The sequence below is a fragment of the Macrobrachium nipponense genome, chromosome 5, assembly GCF_015104395.2.
Source record: "Macrobrachium nipponense isolate FS-2020 chromosome 5, ASM1510439v2, whole genome shotgun sequence".
Classification (NCBI taxonomy): domain Eukaryota; kingdom Metazoa; phylum Arthropoda; class Malacostraca; order Decapoda; family Palaemonidae; genus Macrobrachium; species Macrobrachium nipponense.
In genome coordinates, this window is record NC_061107.1 from 124,113,756 (window position 1) to 124,133,617 (window position 19,862).

A 19,862-nucleotide genomic window follows, 5' to 3' on the forward strand; every position below is an offset into this window, starting at 1 on the left:
ATTCTGGAACCTCAGTAAACAGAGACAAATATACAAAATAAACTACCACAAAATAAAACTTTAAAAACTCTTACAACAAGGAAATAAGTTTCACTTAATGAATCTGGAGAAGCATATGTATGTTTTAGTTTATGTGACCTTATATGACAGCTGTATTACCCAAATCCAAATAAATGTTGAAAAAACTGCACACTAACACAGAAGATGCAAAAGAGCACATTCAAAAACAAAATAAGAGCAAAACACTAGCCATGTGTTTTGCACTTATATGCCATATTGTTAATGTCCTGATATATATTCACATCAATTTTGCATAATAGAAGAGGTTCACCAGCATTAACACACTCTCAGAAGAAGATCCACAGACTCCTGTTGTTATCCAGAGTCCTGCATTAAGAATAGTATTCATATATAGCATAGATTTAGCAAAATTAATGCTCTGTATAGTCTCAGTAGCTGTTTGTGGGCAGCAGCCCAGGCAGTAAGAGACATAACTCTTGTTAGGTTCATGGACTTCTAATCAACCAAATGAGAGTGCCATATGAGCTTGCTATCAAATACCAATTCCAGGAATCCTTTATCAAAAGGACATTTCTATAATTAAATTAGATTTTATATACACTTACATAGCTACAGTTTCTACTTTTTCAAAAGCAGCTTTAATTTTACAATTTGCAGTAATGCTCTATTGTTTTTAGTACAGGTAAGTGCCCTGCCCATATCCAGGGAAGAATAGGTACAAAGTAGATAATGAACTTAGTTCGTTTAAGCTGTGTCCATTATGTGGGAGGAGGGAGGGCTCCGATTATGTAATTAATTGGTGAGTATATATAAAATATAATTTTCATATAAGTAACTTACCAAGTACGTAATTACATAGCTGAATCCCACATTCATAGGGGATGGGACTCATGGACATGCACTAGTATTCCAAAGCATTTATAAATGAAAGTGAATTGAAGCAGACAAAAGCTAGCATTTTGGGAATGCTAGTTGTAACCTTACCTGGTAAGAGAGCTAGAGCAGGAAGATACTGGCTCTGGTCGTTGCTCATCTCGACCTGTAGGGACATAACTGTAGTGTCAGGAGTTGTTCCTACTTCATTGGGAACTTTGTGGTCAAGGAGCACTCCAAAGACTGCCAAAGTAAAAACCATTGCCCTTGCCCTGGGCTTGACATGGCTGTAACTAACCAAAAACTGTTACCCAAACAACAAGTAAAAAAGCAATACAGGCGGCCCTCGGTTAGTGGCAGGGGCTCCATTCCTGGCCATCGACGCTAAGCGATTTTCGAACGCTAAGCAATTTTTTATGCTAAGTGATTTTAAAGCCTACGGCCACCGCACACCTTTCGAAATACTAGACCAGTTAACAGTGCCCTAGACCAGTCAAATGGCACTGTAATCCCGCAATGGTGCAATAAGTAAAATTATATTTATGCAGTATAGTACTATAGAATTTACTGCACAGTAGTATTGTACAGTGCATTATAGTACAGGCGGCCCGCGGTTAACGGCGCTATCACTCAACGGCGAATCGGTTTTACGGCGGTCGTCAAAAATATTCATTAAAAAGATAAGGCATTTTAAAGGTATCTTTACGGCACAAATTTCAGTTAACAGCGCCACTAGCGCCCTTGTATAACGAGTTCATACATTTGTAGAAATGCCGTTCAGACCATAAAGGTTATGCAAATTATATTAACAAATTTTATGGAGAGTTATTACGTAGGTATTAGGGTAAAATATATGCCTCTGATGGCTGTTCTATGCCGAAAATATCGAGTTACATAGGTGCAAATTTAGCTATGGATGTGTCGATTGATAAATGTTCATGCTTTTGTTTAAAATGTGTATGAAAATGTATTACGTGAAAGGCATTTTTATTTCTGTACAGAAATATGATACAAAGGCAGCTTTTGAAATTGCCCTTCGCGTTATCAAATACGATGTTTTTTCATGTTCTTTCTTGTAAGCCGCCGCCTGCCACTCTTCCGAAAATATAATTTAAAAAAAGTGCAAATTAGCGATCGATGTGTCGATTTTATAAATGTTTATGCTTTCATGTTTAAAATGTGTATGAAAATGTATTACGAATAGGGTATTTTTATTTCTGTGCAGAAATATAAAAAGGCAGCTTTTGAAACCCCTTCAAGTTATCGACTACGATGTTTTTTTCAAGTTCGTTCTTGTATGCCGCCGTCTGCCGCTCTTCCGAAAATATAGAGTTAAAAAGAGTGCAAATTTAGCGATCGATGTGTCGATTTTTCAAATGTTTATGCTTTTGTTTAAAATGTGTATGAAAATATATTACGTAAAGGTATTTTCATTTTTGTACAGAAATAAGATACAAATTAAGGCAGCCTTTGTAACTACGCTCCACGTTGTCAGGGGATGGTTTTTCATGTTCGTTCTTGTCCGCCAGTTCCGAAAAATGCATTGTGTTATTTTATTAATTATGCATCTTTTCCATAAATCCTTTAAAAAGTTATACATTATTTCACTGTATCCAAGAATATTGTATGTATTCTCATATTATTGTATTTTAAAATACTACGGCAAACTTAAGCCCGTATTCCGCGGAGCGGCCAATGTTGTGGTTTGAAATCAGCTGATGAATACGAGTTTGTTTACCATAACGCAATTCTGAGCGAATGCTCTTGCTTCTAGTTAGCATAAACGAATATCTATATACTTGACTTATATGAGACAAAGTTATTTTTCCTTATACAGCGTGTTTTTAGGTGGAAATATTTATTGAATATGTCTCGTTGTGAATGTGAACTACTATTTTTTTTCGTTAACAGATTACGTTGGCGGCATGTTTATTGTGTAAAAAATTACGTGATTCCGTTCGCAATAATCCTTTATATCATCGTAATACAAACTTTACGTTATTTATCTTATATCGGCGTGAAACCAACAGTAACATGTGTTCTTTCAAGCAAAGTAGTTTTGATTAAAATTATTTTATCCCAATTTCATCTACAGTTGTGTGTGATGGCAGACGTTTACTGCAGTTTTGTCCTTGTTGCCGATGTACGATAATAGTCATTAGCAGCTTGAACAGTTTTCTCAGCTTCAGTTATAACTAGGTTTAAATTTAACGGTATATTTCCCGATTGATCTTTAATCTATATTGATCTCTGATCTATAGCAAATAAAGTTATTACATTAAGATATCTCAGTTCTATTCTATACATAACACCATTTATAACAAATACGGTAATGTTGCACTGTAGTACGATGATCGAAATACAAGCCAAACAGATGTTATCCAGTTCGGTTGTACTTAAAAAAAAAAAAAAAAAAAAAAAAGTCGTTTTTTGTTCTGTTGTTCATGGCAGTACACGTTCACGCAACGAGTATAACGTTAAAACCATACTTTCATCATTCTCTTTTGCTGTTATTGAACTTATGTAACTAGAAGATGGATAAAGTTAGGCTATTGTAATTTGATCTCTCATAAAATCGAACTATCGTAAGACTAATGATTGTAACCTGAACACTACAGCTACCTGTACACAGTATAAACTTTATTATATCTTTACATACTCTAGACACCCACATGTACTGCACAGTAAATTCTATAGTACTATACTGCATAAATATAATTTTACTTATTGCGCCGTTGTGGGATTACGGCACCTTTGACTGGTCTAGAGTTTCGAAAGAAGGTGTGCGGCGGCCGTAGGCTTTTAAATCGCTCAGCGTCGAAAATCACTTGGCGTCGGTGGCCAGGAATGGAACCCCTGCCGCTAACCGAGGCTCGCCTGTACTATAAAAGGAATTTTGACAAAGGAAAAATCTATTTCTGGGTGAAGGCCTGTGTTGCCCAGTGAAAGTACCTTATAACACTCATTTCAAGGTATAAATAATTGCTAAATATACCAGAGAAAAAAAGCTATATGGAAATGCCAGAGTTACTACCTCTGGATCGATCACCTTCATAGGTGTCGGTATAAAAACGGGGCGAGTGGATGCCACTACCACAGCCTCCAGCCAAATAGTCTCTCCTCTCTCAAAATCCCTTACTAGAGAGGAGCCGTTCCGACGATCCCCCTCCGCTCGTCCCTGCTTCTGCCAAGAACTACATTCCTGAATACGCACCCAAGCTTGGGCCAGCTAAAAGGTGGTGAAAGGAAAAGAGAGGGATGGGTTCACTGGGCGACACAGGCCTTCACCCAGAAATATATTTTTCCTTTGTCAAAATCCCTTTTCTGTGATTGGCCTGTGTCGCCTAGTGAAAGAGTAACAGAGAATCAGCCATACAAGCTTGGGAGATCTAGAATATGACTAAAACATTTATAATTATAAAAAGGAAAAATAAAACTTTTCCTCATCATCAAATTTTAATGATCTACGATTAACAAAAACCAAAACAGGAGTACTGGTGTAACAAACATATAATGGCCAAGTTCATACCAATACCAAGAAATTCAACATAGTAGTTAATGAATATACAGTTATATGAATAATGGACTAAGTACAAGTACAGGAGTGGGCCGATAAGCAATCCAGTCCAATAAAAGAGGCAGGGAAGGGAGGGAACACAAGCGAGGCAGGTAGGTGAGAGGGAGTACCAAAAAGTAATACTAGTGAAAAGAATGCTAATTAATAATATCCAACTTCACAAACTACATGATTAGGCTGTATCAGGTAAGAAACAGGTAAGAAAACTTTTCCTGCAGCCACTGCAGAAAATTTAAGGGCCTCTAAAGACTTTAGATAGTGGCGTTTAAATACTGTCGGGGATTTCCAACCCGTATACTTTTTGAGATCATCAAAGTTCATATGATGAAAATAGTTAACTGAGGTAGCTACTGCTCGGATATCATGTACCTGAGGAACTGAGTCCGGATTAGCTTGTTTAATAAAACAAAGAATTTGTTGTCTGATGCCTTTTAAGGAAATGGTTCCACCTTTCTCTCTAATAAAAAGAGGACCTGAAGACTTATTAGAAGTCCTGTCAAGATAAGACTTTAATGTAATAACTGGACATAATGATGGGTCTTGTGGAAGAGGGACAATCTTCCATGGAGACCATCTGTTCTGAGGGTCTTCATTCTTTGCCAAGAATTTCAGGTCCAGAGAAAGTAGAACTTCTCCTGACGGGAAGAAATCAATATGATTTGGTTCTCTAGAGAGAGCCGACTGTTCTGATATTTTAGCACCTGAGGCCAGGCTCAGTAAAAATAGTTTTCCTTAGAAGAGTTATATAAGAGCACGATTCATTATCAGTATCTGAGGCTAACTTTAGTACTTCATTTAAAAACCAGGAGACCGTATGAGGTCGATTTACTGGTCTCAGCTGAGCACATGCTCTAGGTATAGATGAGAAGTATGAAACTGTTAAATCAATGTTAAAGCCAAACTGAAAAATCTTTTTCAGGGCAGACTTAGTCGTAGTAATGGTACTAGCGGCTAGACCTTTTTCGAACAGTTCTAAAAAATGAAATTGCCAGATTCGTAGCCATTGTCTGAGCATCTGATTCTTTTAGAAAGATGGCTAATTTCCTCACTGCTGAATCATATTGCCAGAGTGTCGATTCTCTTTTGTCTGATTCCACAACAATGTGTTAAGTGGGTCAATATTAGCATCTTTCTGTGCTGCAAACTTCATGAAATCCATAAAGTTAGGGCATTCAGAACTCTTAAGGAAGCTGACACAGTCTGAGTTTGTACCACCTGAGTCAGCTTTGGGTTGGGAATCCTTCTGGGCCGGAGTTTCAACTCTAGTAGAAGAGGAAACCAATTGCTCTTCAGCCAGTTGGGTGCTACCAACGCTATCTGCCCTTTGAAAGATCTGAGTTTGTGTAGAACTTTCATAAAAAAGTTTATAGGTGGAAACAGATAAATCTTCTGCCAATTGTTCCAGTCTATGGACATCGCATCTGTGGCGTGAGCTAGAGGATCCAAATTGGGAGCCACATAACATGGAAGTTTGTGGTTGGATTCCATGGCGAAGAAGTCCACTTGAATCCAATTGAATGATTTTGCGTACAGAGACCATTCCGATTCCAGCGGAGTTGTCCTGGATAGAGAATCCGCAATGACATTTCGTACACTTGCCAGGTAAGTAGCTGACAGGTGCCAATGATGTTTCATTGCCAGTGAGAAGATCGCTATCATCACGTGATTTATGTGACTTGACTTGGAGCCTCCTCTGTTTAGGCAGTGAACTATCACTGCACTGTCCAAGAATAGTCTGATATGAATACTCCTGGCCGGAGCTAGTCTTTTTAGGGTCAGGAAAACGGCCATTGCTTCCAGGATGTTGATATGAAGCTGGCGGAATACCGTCGACCATGTTCCTTGAACCTTCTTGTGTTGAGAATAGCCCCCCCCATCCGCTCAAAGAAGCATCCGTGTGGACTACTAGAGACGGTGGGGGAAACTGGAGCGGAACTGACTTGGAAAGACTCTTGATTGTTGTCCATGGACGTAGTTTTTTCTTCAGCATCAGCGGAATCAAGGAGATCTTGTCTCTGAGTCTGCTGTTGGCTCTTTTCTGCCATACCTGGTTGATATCCTTCAGTCTTGCTTTCAACAAGAGGTCTGTTAGTGAAGCAAACTGAAGTGAACCTAGTACTCTTTCTTAGGTACGGCGAGACGCCTGTCTGTTTTTCAGAAATTGCCTCGTAGCTTTCGCTATCTCTGCACTTGGTTGGCGGAAGAGATAGTTTGTGTGTGTTTAGATCCCACTGGATTCTTGAATTTTGTCTCAAAAAATTCCATGTAAATATTGCTAAGGACAGCAGATATGGGATTACCCATAGCCATGCCAAACTTTTGTACAAAAAATTCCCCATTAAAACAAAATTTACTATCTTTGATACATAACCTTATGAGACTAATGAGGTTTGCTACACTTAAGGGAATGTCATAAGTTTAAGAAATACTTTCCATGAACTAAAAATTCTCACTGCTCCAGTTCCTCCAAGTGACCGAGAGCTTAAAACGACTACAGGGGACTACATACCTACAAAGAGCTCACAGGGTTAACGTGATTAGCTTACTGTTTAAAGCAGATGACATATCATAATTTCAGGTGATTACCGAACTGAATTAGACATACATACAGTGGTACCTCATTTGTCAAACGTTTCTTATGACAAACTTTTCGCTTTTTGAACAAAATTTTCAAAAAATTTTTGTATCAACATCAAACAAATGCTTGTACTTTGAACTGACCAATTGTCTAGTTTATACTTGCATTCGGCGGCCTACTGGGTCTCACAAGTTAAACTGTATTAAAAAAAAATTTTCATTTACAATAGAGTGGGCCCTTGTATTTGCGTTCTCCAGATTTGCGGACTCACACATGCGCGGATTTCTCTTGGGAACATTTCCCCACATTATTTGCAGAAAATGAGTCTAATTGCGGTTATTTTTCTAAGATAAATAACCACAAATTCTTGGTTTTTTTTATCAATTTCATCATACAATACACTTTTTGTGATAAAACTACTTAAAAAACCAGGTATAAAAATTTTAAATGGTTTTTTTTTTTTTAGTTTTATCTAACAAAATAGGAGGTTTTAAGCATTTTTATAGGGGGTCCAACTATTCGCGGGTTCTACCTATTCGATGTATAAAATCGTATGTAACTGTGGTGACGTCATGCCCAGCTGCCTTGAGACTGAATGAGGGAGCGTTGATATTTTGAGGAGAGAAGAGGAGAGAGTTAAATATTACTGTATGTATGTAAAAGCAATAACAATTCACATAAAAAAGGGAATTTCCCAATAAATTTAACGTAATGATAAAATATGAAAATCAAATGCAATACAGAAAAGAGAGAGAGAAAAAAAAAAGTCTTAATTGAGCCAGTGTTTGGTGCGCTGAGTGAGACGGTCTCATTAAACAAAATCAACAAAATATTAAATGAAAGAACAAAGCGTTTCACAATAACATATACCATAAACGATTAACAAAATCATTTGTCATTGCGGTGATACACAGCTAACTTGAGGTAGAGGGAGAGGGCATTTATATTTTTGAGGAATAATGAATGAATGATTTTAAGTTATCATGCATTGTGGTATTGTTGAGAGAAGAGATGGTAAAATCTTTACTAGTATAATATGTACTTAAAAGCAGTACCAATTTACATAAAAAATAAAATATTATTTCAAAATAAATTTAACATAATGATAAAACATAAAAAAAATCAAATGCAATACAGTAAAAATAAAAAATAAAAAAAAGCTTGCTCGAATCAGTGTTCGGTGCGCCCAGTGAACCGATAGAGAGAGAGGGAGCGAGACAGGGAAGAATGGCTCTGCTTCCCACTGACTTATCAACTGGGCTGGGATGATTATTCAGTCATTTCTTTCACTTACACTTGATCTGCCCAGATCACTTTTATTTTTGTTTCGGTAAAATACCTATCTAGTGACAATTGCTTTTTATGATTCTTTACTACTGTAAAAGTAACTAAGTTCTGTAATAAACAAACTGGTGTCGCTTTCAGCTTCTGCATGTCTCAATTACATATTTCTTTAAATGGCTTCCTTGTGAAAAGTTATTTTATCTCTCTTTCCTTTTCTTGTATTCTTCACTTATTACATATTTGTTGCAAAATCCTCATGTTTGTTTTAAAAGTCTGCCATTTGCCAACAGTAAGTTGATGTATTGTGGCAAAATTAATCTCTTTCATGCACTTAAGATCCATGTGTAAACACACTGATTACTCTCTCTCTCTCTCTACGACACGCAATCGGACACACACACACTAACGAGTCCTTTGATTATCCTTGTACCTAATATGTGAATAAAATTGATTTTGTTATCAACCTTTGCATACTGCAACCAATTCCATTTCCTCAAAGGGTTCCCGTCTCTCCTCCCTCCATCCCCCAGCCGGCCGGGTGCCATTTTCACCACACAGCTCGTAAATCATACACAGAAAAAATTAAATTTCAAAAATTTTACTTCATATATCATACTGTTTTATTACTTTACACTTGTAATTTAACTTTTGAACACATTAATAATAGAGAAAAATGTGAAAAGGGGACTTTTTGGGTTGGGTTGGCTGGAACGAATTATCCTGATTCCCTTTACGTATTTCTTTTGGGGATATTTGTTTCCTATTTCGAACAAATCATACTTCGAACAGCCTTCTAGAACGGATTAAGTTCGAAGTGTAAGGTACTATTGTACATTGTATACCCGCTACATCACATCGCTAGTTGTCGTAAATTCTTCAGGACCCGACATTTAATGAGAGCCTCTCGAGTTTATTTAGGTGTTCATGTTTACTTGAAGGAAATTTCTCAATGTAAGTTGGTATATTGTTAATATACTGGTTAACTATGTTATGTTTATCCTTAGTGCCTATAGTTTACGCGTATTTTGGTGTGTCTTCTTAAATATTTAGTTCAGACTCCCTTCGACGTGAACGAGCACCGCAGCTCTCGTGTTGCAAGAATACTGGATGAAAAAAGCTCAACTAACACTTGTGCTCTGTCTTGAATCACTTTATCTGTACATGAAAGCATCCCAAGCCAGTCAGCTGCAAACTTGTCTTGCAGTGATGAACAGTCTATTTTCTCTGTAAGTGCTCCCACGGACCAATCTAAGAAACTAAATATTTCCAACAAGCTGAAAATATCCTTTACAAAATGAGAGCTACGAGCTGGGTCAATTAGCACTGAAAAATCTCCTTGGGAGGAGGCAGACACTCCCAAGGAAGGCACCTATCCAGTTGTATAATAACTATACCTACTCTTAGACAAGACAGTGGTGAACAAAAAACTTCCTTTCTTGGCTAATCAGGAATTGATATTGACAATGTTTTCTTGACAGACATCAAGCAAACCATTTTTGGAAGTTTTGAGGGTTGATGTAATATAAAAGCCAAACCAGGAGAAGATGGTGTTGCTAGCCAAAAGAACGAAGGGTAGCAAAAGAGAAAATAATTCATGTGAGCAGCATAAGCAGACGAGGGTTGTTCTGGTTCAACTTCTTCTTCAACTGAAGAAACAGGAGAAAGAGCCGTGCTTGTCTGAATATATTCTGAGCAAGAGCAGGTTTCTTTAAAAGTTCCATAGTCTAAGTGCTGGAGAATGAAAGACAGAGCCCATGCTGGCAAGAGGGGTGTGTGTGGCGAGTCCTGACAAGGTAGCGCGGCGGAGTCTGCAGTTGCAGGTAATTTGCTTGCAGCATGGGCTACCCACTGCACTGCTGTCAGCCTGTATTCTCCTCACCTGAAGAAGCACCCGTAACTACGTTATCATCCAAACGCTTATTATTCAATGTGGATCAGAAATCACTGGCTTAACTGATCCCTTGTGACACTTGCGAGTGATTGGAAGCTTTGATCTCGAGGGGCAATCTGATCCCATTGGACACATGGGATCTCTCCTTGGGCATTCGTCATCATCCCAGAAGCTACATGAGGTTTCTTGATCCATTTGGCACTTAAGAGAGGTCTCAGTAACATTTTGAACTGTCGAATGCCTCTCCAAAGTCCTAGATGCATCTTGGAAGTGCTAACTGCATCCACAATATGCTTCCAAGTCAGAACCACTGGAAGAAAGGCAGTGCAAAATTCCTTGAACACCCTTCCAGCAGTTATCCTGAGGAATCTAGGATGTAGCAACATGTTCTATTGAAAGAACTACTCGTGGGCAAACACCACCGACCGACCCGCTTTGAACTTACAGTTTGCTTTCTGCCAGGTGATAGGGAGTCTAGCAGGGACCTCTGTCTAGGAGCATCAGCGGGACGAGTAGCCTCCCCTTCAACTAAAACATCACAAGCACCAGAATCACTAACACTAGTTTTATCCAACAGGGACACCACAGAAACACTCACTTGGTAGGACTAAGAGTACAGTGGTCCCCCTGTATTCGTGGGGGATGCGTACCAGACACCCGCCCCCCCATGAATATTTAGAATCTGCAAATGTTTGGAACCCCTACAAAAATGCTAAAAACAGCCTATTTTGTTAGTTAAAACTCAAGAAAAACCACTAAAAATGTTCATACTTGGTTTTTTAATAATTTTATCACAAAAAGTGCATTTTATGATGAAATTGATCAAAAAAATACCTGAATGCGTAAATTTTCCGCGAATAATGCGGGGAAACGTTCCCGAGAGAAATCCGCGAATGTGTGAGTCCGCGAATCCGGAGAACGCGAATACGGGGGGTCCACTGTATTATGATAATACAATTATCCCCATCCTAATCACATTATGGGCAAACCGGACAGAATGCCAAAAGTTCTATTCCTAGAACCAAGCGCACCCTGGAATCCGTGGTCCAGCTCCACAGAATAGTTCCACCTGAAAAACCAGGTCCGAACATTGTTGGGTACATGACGGATCTACCACAGTTCTCACTAGTATTTAGCTTCGGATTTAACTTCACTTCAAGCTATGAAATCTTTTCTTATTTATTAGATTTGGAAAATTTTGACAAAGTGGAAAAATCCACAAATATTAACCCAAAAATATATAATATTATAGGGGACTCTTAGGTTCGAACTAAGAAGAAATTCCTGAGGTTCAGGAGCCCCCTCACCACGTCAAGGTGGCCCCAAAATGAGGAGGCCAGCGAGTGAAACTGAGAGCTATGTAGTTACTTGGTAAGCTTTATATACAAAAGTGTTTGGAACATTTAAAAACCATTAGGGCAAGCTAATTATAGTGATAGGTTGGTGGTGAAACAAAAGACAAAGAAAGGGAATGGAAACTATATATATTTTAGCAACTGGATAATAAAAATGCAACTTGAAATACCTGCACCCTTCCAGTAAAGTTTTTGCACTTGTTGATTAAGGCTCTACCATGGTCAATGTTTGTTGCAGAAAAGAGCATTGTCTGCCTATATACAGAAGAATGACCTTCAAGTGTCCACATTCGAATTCTTGTGAGGTCCGTGTCAAGTTTATGTATATCATGAGGAGGTTTGTTCAAAACTTCCATTAACACTAGCAAGTGCTCCCAATTTTGCATCATCAACACATCAGCCTGAAAAAAACTGTAATCATCAATTCAAATTTTATTCATACTGTCTAACTTTCACTTTTTCCATCATTTTGGGAATAAGTAACCATACAATATAATAATTTCTTTTACTGATATAAATTGTTACTAATAAAAAAAAGTTTCACTTCAACACTATTAATCATGCTTAGGGTATGTCTTATTCATGCCCCACAAATGTACCTGAAAGATAATACTTACCAGTTGCCAGGGCTACCTTCTGAACTTGCAATTTCATAAGGTGTGACTATTATTAAGCACTGTCACTGGCTTGTTATCACCCTGATAATCCAAGCCTTTTTGCAAAGATGCTTCCTTCCAGTCAGTGATTACTGTTTTGCTTATGACACTAATTCACCATCTGTTTTGATTGTGGTGAAAGTTTAATGGTTAAGTCTTCCCCTCTAACATGCTACAAAGTTGCCTCCCAAATAATGCTTGAAAGTGGGTTCTTGCATGTCTAACTTCTTTCTTATCCCTTATTTTATACTGTAGCTAAGCATCAAAGAGCTAACGTTTTAGTTCTCCAAATTGTAATTTTTGTGGTATTTTCATATTATTTTTGGTTTTAGGCCTTATACCTACCTTATTTTACCAACTCATTGTGTGTTTTCGCAGTTTTCCTTCAACGCATTAACAATATCATTCAATATATCTGATGAAAACAAGTTGTAATTTCTTGTTTCAATTTATTCAGAGTATTATTGCAGATTCAATTACATATTAATCCCTTTTCCAGCATAGTGATTGGTTACAATAAATTTGAATGTTTTTGTGTAATAATGGCCTTTCAAGACCTTAATAGCTGTGCTTTGCTACCATTGTAATATTGCATGCTTAACTGGCATCTTTAAATAATTTTTCATGTGCTATTAAGAGTATTAATGCAAAGAGATTCAATTATGTACTAATACCTTTTCCAGCATAATGATTTGTTACAATAAATATGAACATTTTTGTGTACTAGTGGCATTTCCATAGCTGTGCTTTGCTACTGTTGTAATAGTGTATGGTTAATTGGTGACTTTTTTTATCAGTAGCAATTATGCCTTATATCTTGCCCTTGTTGGATTTCCCGTGGTGAAGGAGAATCGAGTCTTCAGACTTCAGAATGGTTGTTCTCCATCACAGAATGGAAGTCATCTTGTATAAGAACCAGAAGGATAGCAAAGGGAGTGGTCCTCTTTAGAGAAATGCTGGTCCTTATGTGTGGAAGAGCAGTCATAGATCAAACCTCTCTCCATGATCACTGTCTCCATGATCCTGGTCACTCTCAGGTACATACAATGGTCATGGATATATTGAAAGAAATAGCTGAATGAGTACAAGGAGTTGTAACTGCCATGATCTTGGTGTCTGGAGAAATCATGGCATGATTTCTTTCCGTCTGAGAAAGCGATTTTTGAGTAGGAGGACCTGTGAGGAGTAAATCATTTTTCAAAAGTGGATTGTCCTCATGCAGTGGAACAGGCACATTCATGTCAATGGCGTGAGGATTGTTCACAGACAAATTCTAGTTCGTTAAAGGTGCAGTAGGAACAGAGATGTCCCATCAGCAGCCACCTCCTAGAAGACAAGAAGATAATCACCATTGATGGAGACAGGTTTGGCTCAAGTAAAAAACTAACCAGCTCTTTACTCTTTGAACTCATGCAATTTGCCAGACATAAACCACCTTAAAGATATTCTGGATTCCTGCTACGATGATAAGATTTGACTATTGAGAACATAGAAGTAGCAGACCAGAATTTGACTTTACAAGAAAACTCTTGTTTTTCGGAAGTACTGCACTGAGTTTATGAGATTTCCCAACTAAAGAGATTTAATAAACCAAGTAGTAATCCCCACCTTCTACCCTAAGGAGCAATAGTAACAAGGTGGATACTGGTAATATCTTTGACCTGCCAACAACTGTTGATGCTTCAGACATCATCAAAGATATGAAAATTTGGGTGGAAGTCCATGTGACCAGTAAAGGGTACAGCTAATATACAATTGGCCATTACTTGGAACTTCCAAGTCACCAGCTTCTGGCTCTTCAAGATCCAAGACTGCTCATCACAGGCTCAACCAAAAATCATGCTTCTACTTTGTTCACTCAGTTCCATCATGTTCTTTAGGACCAAATTAAACATGACCCAAGTAGGTTCTCCAAGAACTAATCTAACTTGCAATTGGAATTAGGATCAATTAGTTTCTTGCTTTCAGAACAGGCCAAGATGTTATAAGGTGCCCAGGAATGAAGGATGGTCATCCACTTGGCTGTGTCTCTAGCTAGCATATTCATGCAGTGGTAAATCTTGTAAAATGACTAATTTTTATTTGATTTGTATTTTTCATGGCTAACAAACCTGAGGTCTTAACAATAGCATAACTTTCCAACCACCAGCTGGTAACTGGTTAAAACAATCAAAGATTGCAAAGCAAGGATAGCTGGTCAGGGACCATCCAACGTCCCTCGTGACGCTTCAGTCTTTTCCCTAACCCAAGAGTATTAATAATAAAAGAGGGGCGGCTAGAGGTGGGCCGTAAAACGTTAAGAACTCAGGTTTGTTAGCTATAAAAAATACAAATTGATTAAAAATTTGTCATTTGTTCATATGCGAAACAAACCTTCGGTCTTACGACAGGATAGACTTATACTGTACTTGGTGGGAGGTACAAGTATCCTAAACCAGCTGGGAGTTACCCACCTGACCACCATCTCTAGAAGAATTCTAAAGAAGGTGGTTCAATGCCCATGAGAAAATATATAAACCGATATCTAACAACTCAGCCATCTGGGTTGAAATTAAATGACATATGAACAGATTCATTGCATCCAGGGAACCAAAGAAAATTCTGACTGTTCATATAGCAAGCCATATTAGCCACAGGGGTTTGTTACCATTCCTCACTCCCCCTTGCTAGAGAGGGAAGACTATTTGCTACTGAATAGGTTTGATTATTTCAAAAACATAGAGCAAAACAGCTAACTAACAATAGGGCTACCTTACTCACCTGTATCAGACCAGTCCAGCATATGTCATGTCTATTCCTCAACCTGCCTGTAGGAGGAAGAAGGAACAAAGAGAAAGAAAGAGATCAGCCAACTCAGTCACTCTCTCTTCCATACAATCATCACAGGTAAGATACAAAACTGCCCCGTGAAGGGCACTGGGTGAACAACTTGTTGGGCAGCCACCACAGGACTCAAGGAAAATGTGTCGAATGACCTGTGGGCAACATCCCTTAGGTAAAATGAAGTGAACGTGGATTGATGCAACCAGGTACCAGCGTTCCAAATTCTATGAACCGCACAGACTCAGTGACAGAACCATTAAGAGATGAGTAAGCTCTGCTTGATCGCCTCGCATATCCAGAATGAAATAGTGTTCTTGGAAACTTCTTTTCTGGACCAACCAGTGCTTACAAAAATTCCAAGACACCTAGGTCTTAGATGGCGAGTCCTTTTAAGATAGTATCGTAGGGCTCTGACAGGACATAGCAAGAGCTCTGGCGGGTCATTGTCTACAAAGTCATTCAAAGACAGAATAAAAAAAAAAAAAAAAAAAAAAAAAAAAAAAAAAAAAAAAAAAAAGACAAATCTGTCGTCATGCACCGAGGGATTCTGGGTCTTAGCCACGAACTCAGGGACAAACTCGAAGGTCACCGACCCTCAACCCCTGGTATGTTTCACATCATAACTCAATTCATGAAGCTCCCGACCTCTTTTCAAAGAAGCCAAGTCCAACAGGAAAACTGTCTTCAGCATCAGATCTCTGTCTGAATGGGGCTTGAGTGAGACTTCTCAGGACAAGCGAAACACCCCATGTGGGAGGCTTGAGTTCCCTTGGAGAACAGGTCTGCTCAAAACCCCTGAACAACAAGGAGATCTCCCAGGATGATGAGATGTCCATGCCTTTCAGAAATAACACTAAACTTAACGCTGCTCTGTAGCCCCTGATAGCAGAAACAGAAAGGCCTTTCTCATCCCCGAGGAAGATAAAAAAAAATCTGCTATAAGCTGAACAGCGCTTTTGAGTGAAGAGAAACTCTAACGACACCAATCACAGTAGACTGCTCATTTCCCCTGGTAAACTGCTGAAGAGGACTTCCTGAGGTAACTGGACATACGTCCCACTGCCCCATGAGATAAACCTCTTGCTCGGAGGAGATATACTTGAAAGTCTCCATCCGTGAAGGGACAGGGATTCTACCAACTGTTGAAACCTTTTGACATGAGACTAGCAAAGAAGTTGCTGCCACGGAGGACCATCTTTCTTAGAACATCTGACAGAAGAGACAGAAGGTCTGGGAACCACTCTGCTTGAGGCCACAGAGGAGAACTCATTACCCTGTTCAGAACTTGATGGATCAGGCAAAATGGAGGGAAGGCATACACCTCAAGGTTGTTCCAAGGGTGTTGGAAGGCATCCTCTTCCAGAGCAAGGGGATCCAAGACTACTGAATAGTAAACTTCCAGCTTCCTGTTGAAGTGAGTTGAAAAGAGGTCTAGCATAGGGCTCCCCCAAACCTGAAAAAGCCTGTACGTCATGACCTGGTGCAGAGACCACTCTGTGCCCAAGATTTGGTTCCAACGACTCGGCATGCTGGCGACCACATCTCTCTTGCCTGGAATGTATCTGGCAGAGAGCTCCACTGAGTTGTTGATCGCCCACTGGTGTAACTCGGCTGTCAATGAATGGAGGTGAGTAGACACCAGACCACCCGTTTGTTGACAAAGGCGACCACTGTGGTGTTGTCGGACATCAGAATCACCAAATGACCCTTTACTTGAAACTCTCTCAGACCCAGAAAAGTTCCTTTAAGCCCCAAAACATTGATGTGTAGCAGCTTGTGTTCTGCACTCCAAACGCCTAACGCAATGAGGTCTCCCAGATGAGCACACCAACCCGAGATGGAGGCATATGAAAACAGAAGAAAGTCTGGAGGGGGAGAACACCAAGAGATTCTGGTCGTCCAACCACCAACGAAGGTCTTGCTTCACCTCTTCGGACAGAGGGACTCACTGCAGAGGGGAATCTCCCACCGGAGACCAGAAGTCTTTCAGTCTCCAATGCAGAGATCAAAGATGAAGACGACCATGACGGACCAGTTTCTCCAGAGAAGACAAAATCCCCAGAAGGACCTGCCACTGGTGAACTGGCTGTTCTGGTTATGATAGGAATTTGTGTGCCACTAACTGCAACTTCACTAACCTCTGGTCAAATGGAAAAACTCTCGATGCTGCTGTATCTATAACCATACCAAGATAAAGAGCTTTCTGGCTGGAAACCAGATTCGACTTCTCTAGGTTTCCTATTATGCCTAGCTCCCGACAAAACTGAAGAAGACGATCTCTATACTGAAGCAGTTTCTCCTTAGAGCTTGCTAACACCAGCCAGTCATTGAGGTACATTAACAGGCAAACCCCTTGAGCATGAGCCCATGTTGAGACAAGGGCAAAGCTCCTTGTGAACACCCAAGGGGACGTGGTCAACCCGAAGCACAGGACCTTGAACTGGCAGATGTGTTCTCCCAGATTGAAGTGAAGAAACTTTCTGGACGAAGGGTGAATGGGGATCTGGAAGTAAGCATCTTTAAGCCTATTGACAGCAACAGTCATTGTCCCTTATTGCCGCCAACACTGTCCAAGGCATCTCCATCTTGAACCTTGTCTTCCTGAGAAAATGATTCAAGGTGGAAAGAACGATTACCGGTCTCCTGTTGTGGCGGGATCACAGGCTCAAAAAACAAGCAGCCAAAATCCCCCCCCACATAAACTTAACCAATCCGGCTGCCAAATTCAACCTCAGCCACACTTTCCTCTTTACCCTACGGAATACACGCAGGACAATTGACCTACCTACACACAGAACAAAAACACAAACACATGTACTCACCCAACTCTAGATACTCAGGGCTATGCTGTGCTGTCCGCTGGTCGAGGTCACTGAGACACCACCAACAACAAAGACAACAACCAAGAACCACAACCCCACAACTCAACAACAACACAACAACCAAGGACCACAACCCCACAACACAACACCCAAGGACCACAACCCCACAACAACAACAAACAAGGAATACAACCACAACAAAAGACCACCACACAAACAACCACTAACACAAAAAACAACATAAAAAGGCAACACACACACTCACCATCCACCAACAACACCAAGGAATCACAACAGCTCACCAACAACAACCCTCAACAACTCACAACCACACCAAGAAATCACAACAGCTCCCCAACAACAACAACAACAACCCTTAACCACAAAAACTCACATACAACCCAACAGGAACTCACAAGCACAACAAATCTAACAACACAGGCACAACAACTCCAAAGCAAACAATATCAAACTTAAAAACAACAACTAAACAACAAATCAATAACACACAACTTAACTTACTTTCAATGCCTTAAACACTCTTCACAGACCGCTGCTGACACTACTGATTATCACAGGCTCTGACCCAAGACTGGCTCAAAACTCTAATCTTAACGACCAACTACAGCTGCAGCTGCAGACAACCCAGAACTCACCAACAGCCAATTCAATCGCTAATCATCCATCCACCAACTCTCTCTCTCTCTCTTACAGAAAACCAAAACACAGATACATACTACACAAACTCAACAGCAATAAAAACCATGAAACTTATTCCCACTCTCTCACTCTCTCTCTCTCTCAATCCTCAAGGATGTTGTCAAATGGAACTCCCATAACTCCTCCATACAGTTGCGTTTGGTACTAAGAAAATCTATCACACCCTTGTTCAGCATTTTCAACACTTCCTCCCGAAGACCTAAGAACTTCAGGGAGTCGTGAGAATATGTCCAACCGAGAAGGGGTCTGTCTGAGAGGGGGAGATGAGAAGTTGAATGGTAGTGGATATCCCACCCACAGAACATCTACTACCCATTTCTCCTCTCCATAACTTTGCCACTTGGCCCACTGACCTGCCAGGCTTCCCCCTACTCGTGGCAATGGAGAGGGAGAGGCGCTCACTTATGACAAGTGTCAAAATGATGCTCGTTTAAATACAGTGGAACCTCGACATACGAAAGTTCCTACTTAAGAAAAATCCTAGTTACGAAAGCAAAGACGAAGATTTTTTTGCCCATATACAAAAATAATTCAGGTTGTGAAAGGGTAAAGTCCGAGATTCGCCTGGACCACCAAGAACAATTTTAAAACTCACTCGCTGCCAACTGAGTAGACTCGCCACCATCCTCCTGCTCTCCCATTGGTTCCTGATGCTAGTAACTGCCATAAGATCCTGCTCTCCAATTGGTCAGCATCATGCCTTTATACAAAGGCGTTCCTTGACCATTTTTTGTGGCAGAGTTATCGTAAACACTGGAATTCGTTCGTTCACATATACGTATTTCGTTTGTTAAAGTAAGTTCGTGTTAGTGATTTCACTTTCATTGTACTGTAAGTTACTTTATCATGTTGTGTGTGAACTTAATTACTTACATTATTAGCCATGGGTCCCAAGAATGTTGCTGAAGTTCATGGAAAGAAGAGGATGTTTTCTATGGAGAACAAAGATGGAGATAATCAAGAAGTGTTAATGTTTTCTGCTATTTGTTAAAGTGTTTCGTAAAGTTTAGTGTTAATGTTTTCTGCCATTTTTTAATGTTTCGTAACGTTTAGTGTTGATGTTTTCTGCCATTTTTTAATGTTTCGTAAAGTTAAGTGCTCATGTTTTCTACCATTTGTCCTCCTCTTCTGTCGCCACTTTCAGAGATCGCCTCACTCGAAAGGTATGGTTCCACATTTTACTACATATCTATGTACATGTATGTAAAGTATTTCTTGTACCATGTACACTAATACACTTTATTTATAGGTACGTACTACAA

At 39.6% G+C, this 19,862-nt stretch overlaps 1 protein-coding gene across 1 annotated transcript in view; it reads right to left on the reverse strand.

Moving 5' to 3' along the window:
• The window catches only part of LOC135215618 (U3 small nucleolar RNA-associated protein 25 homolog), a 112,026-nt gene that overhangs the window by 51,152 nt on the left and 41,012 nt on the right, over positions 1 to 19,862 (reverse strand). The window contains exon 5 of the mRNA XM_064250525.1: positions 11,750 to 11,980. Coding sequence (XP_064106595.1) covers positions 11,750 to 11,980 — 231 coding nt within the window. The remainder of the gene's footprint in view (positions 1 to 11,749; positions 11,981 to 19,862) is intronic.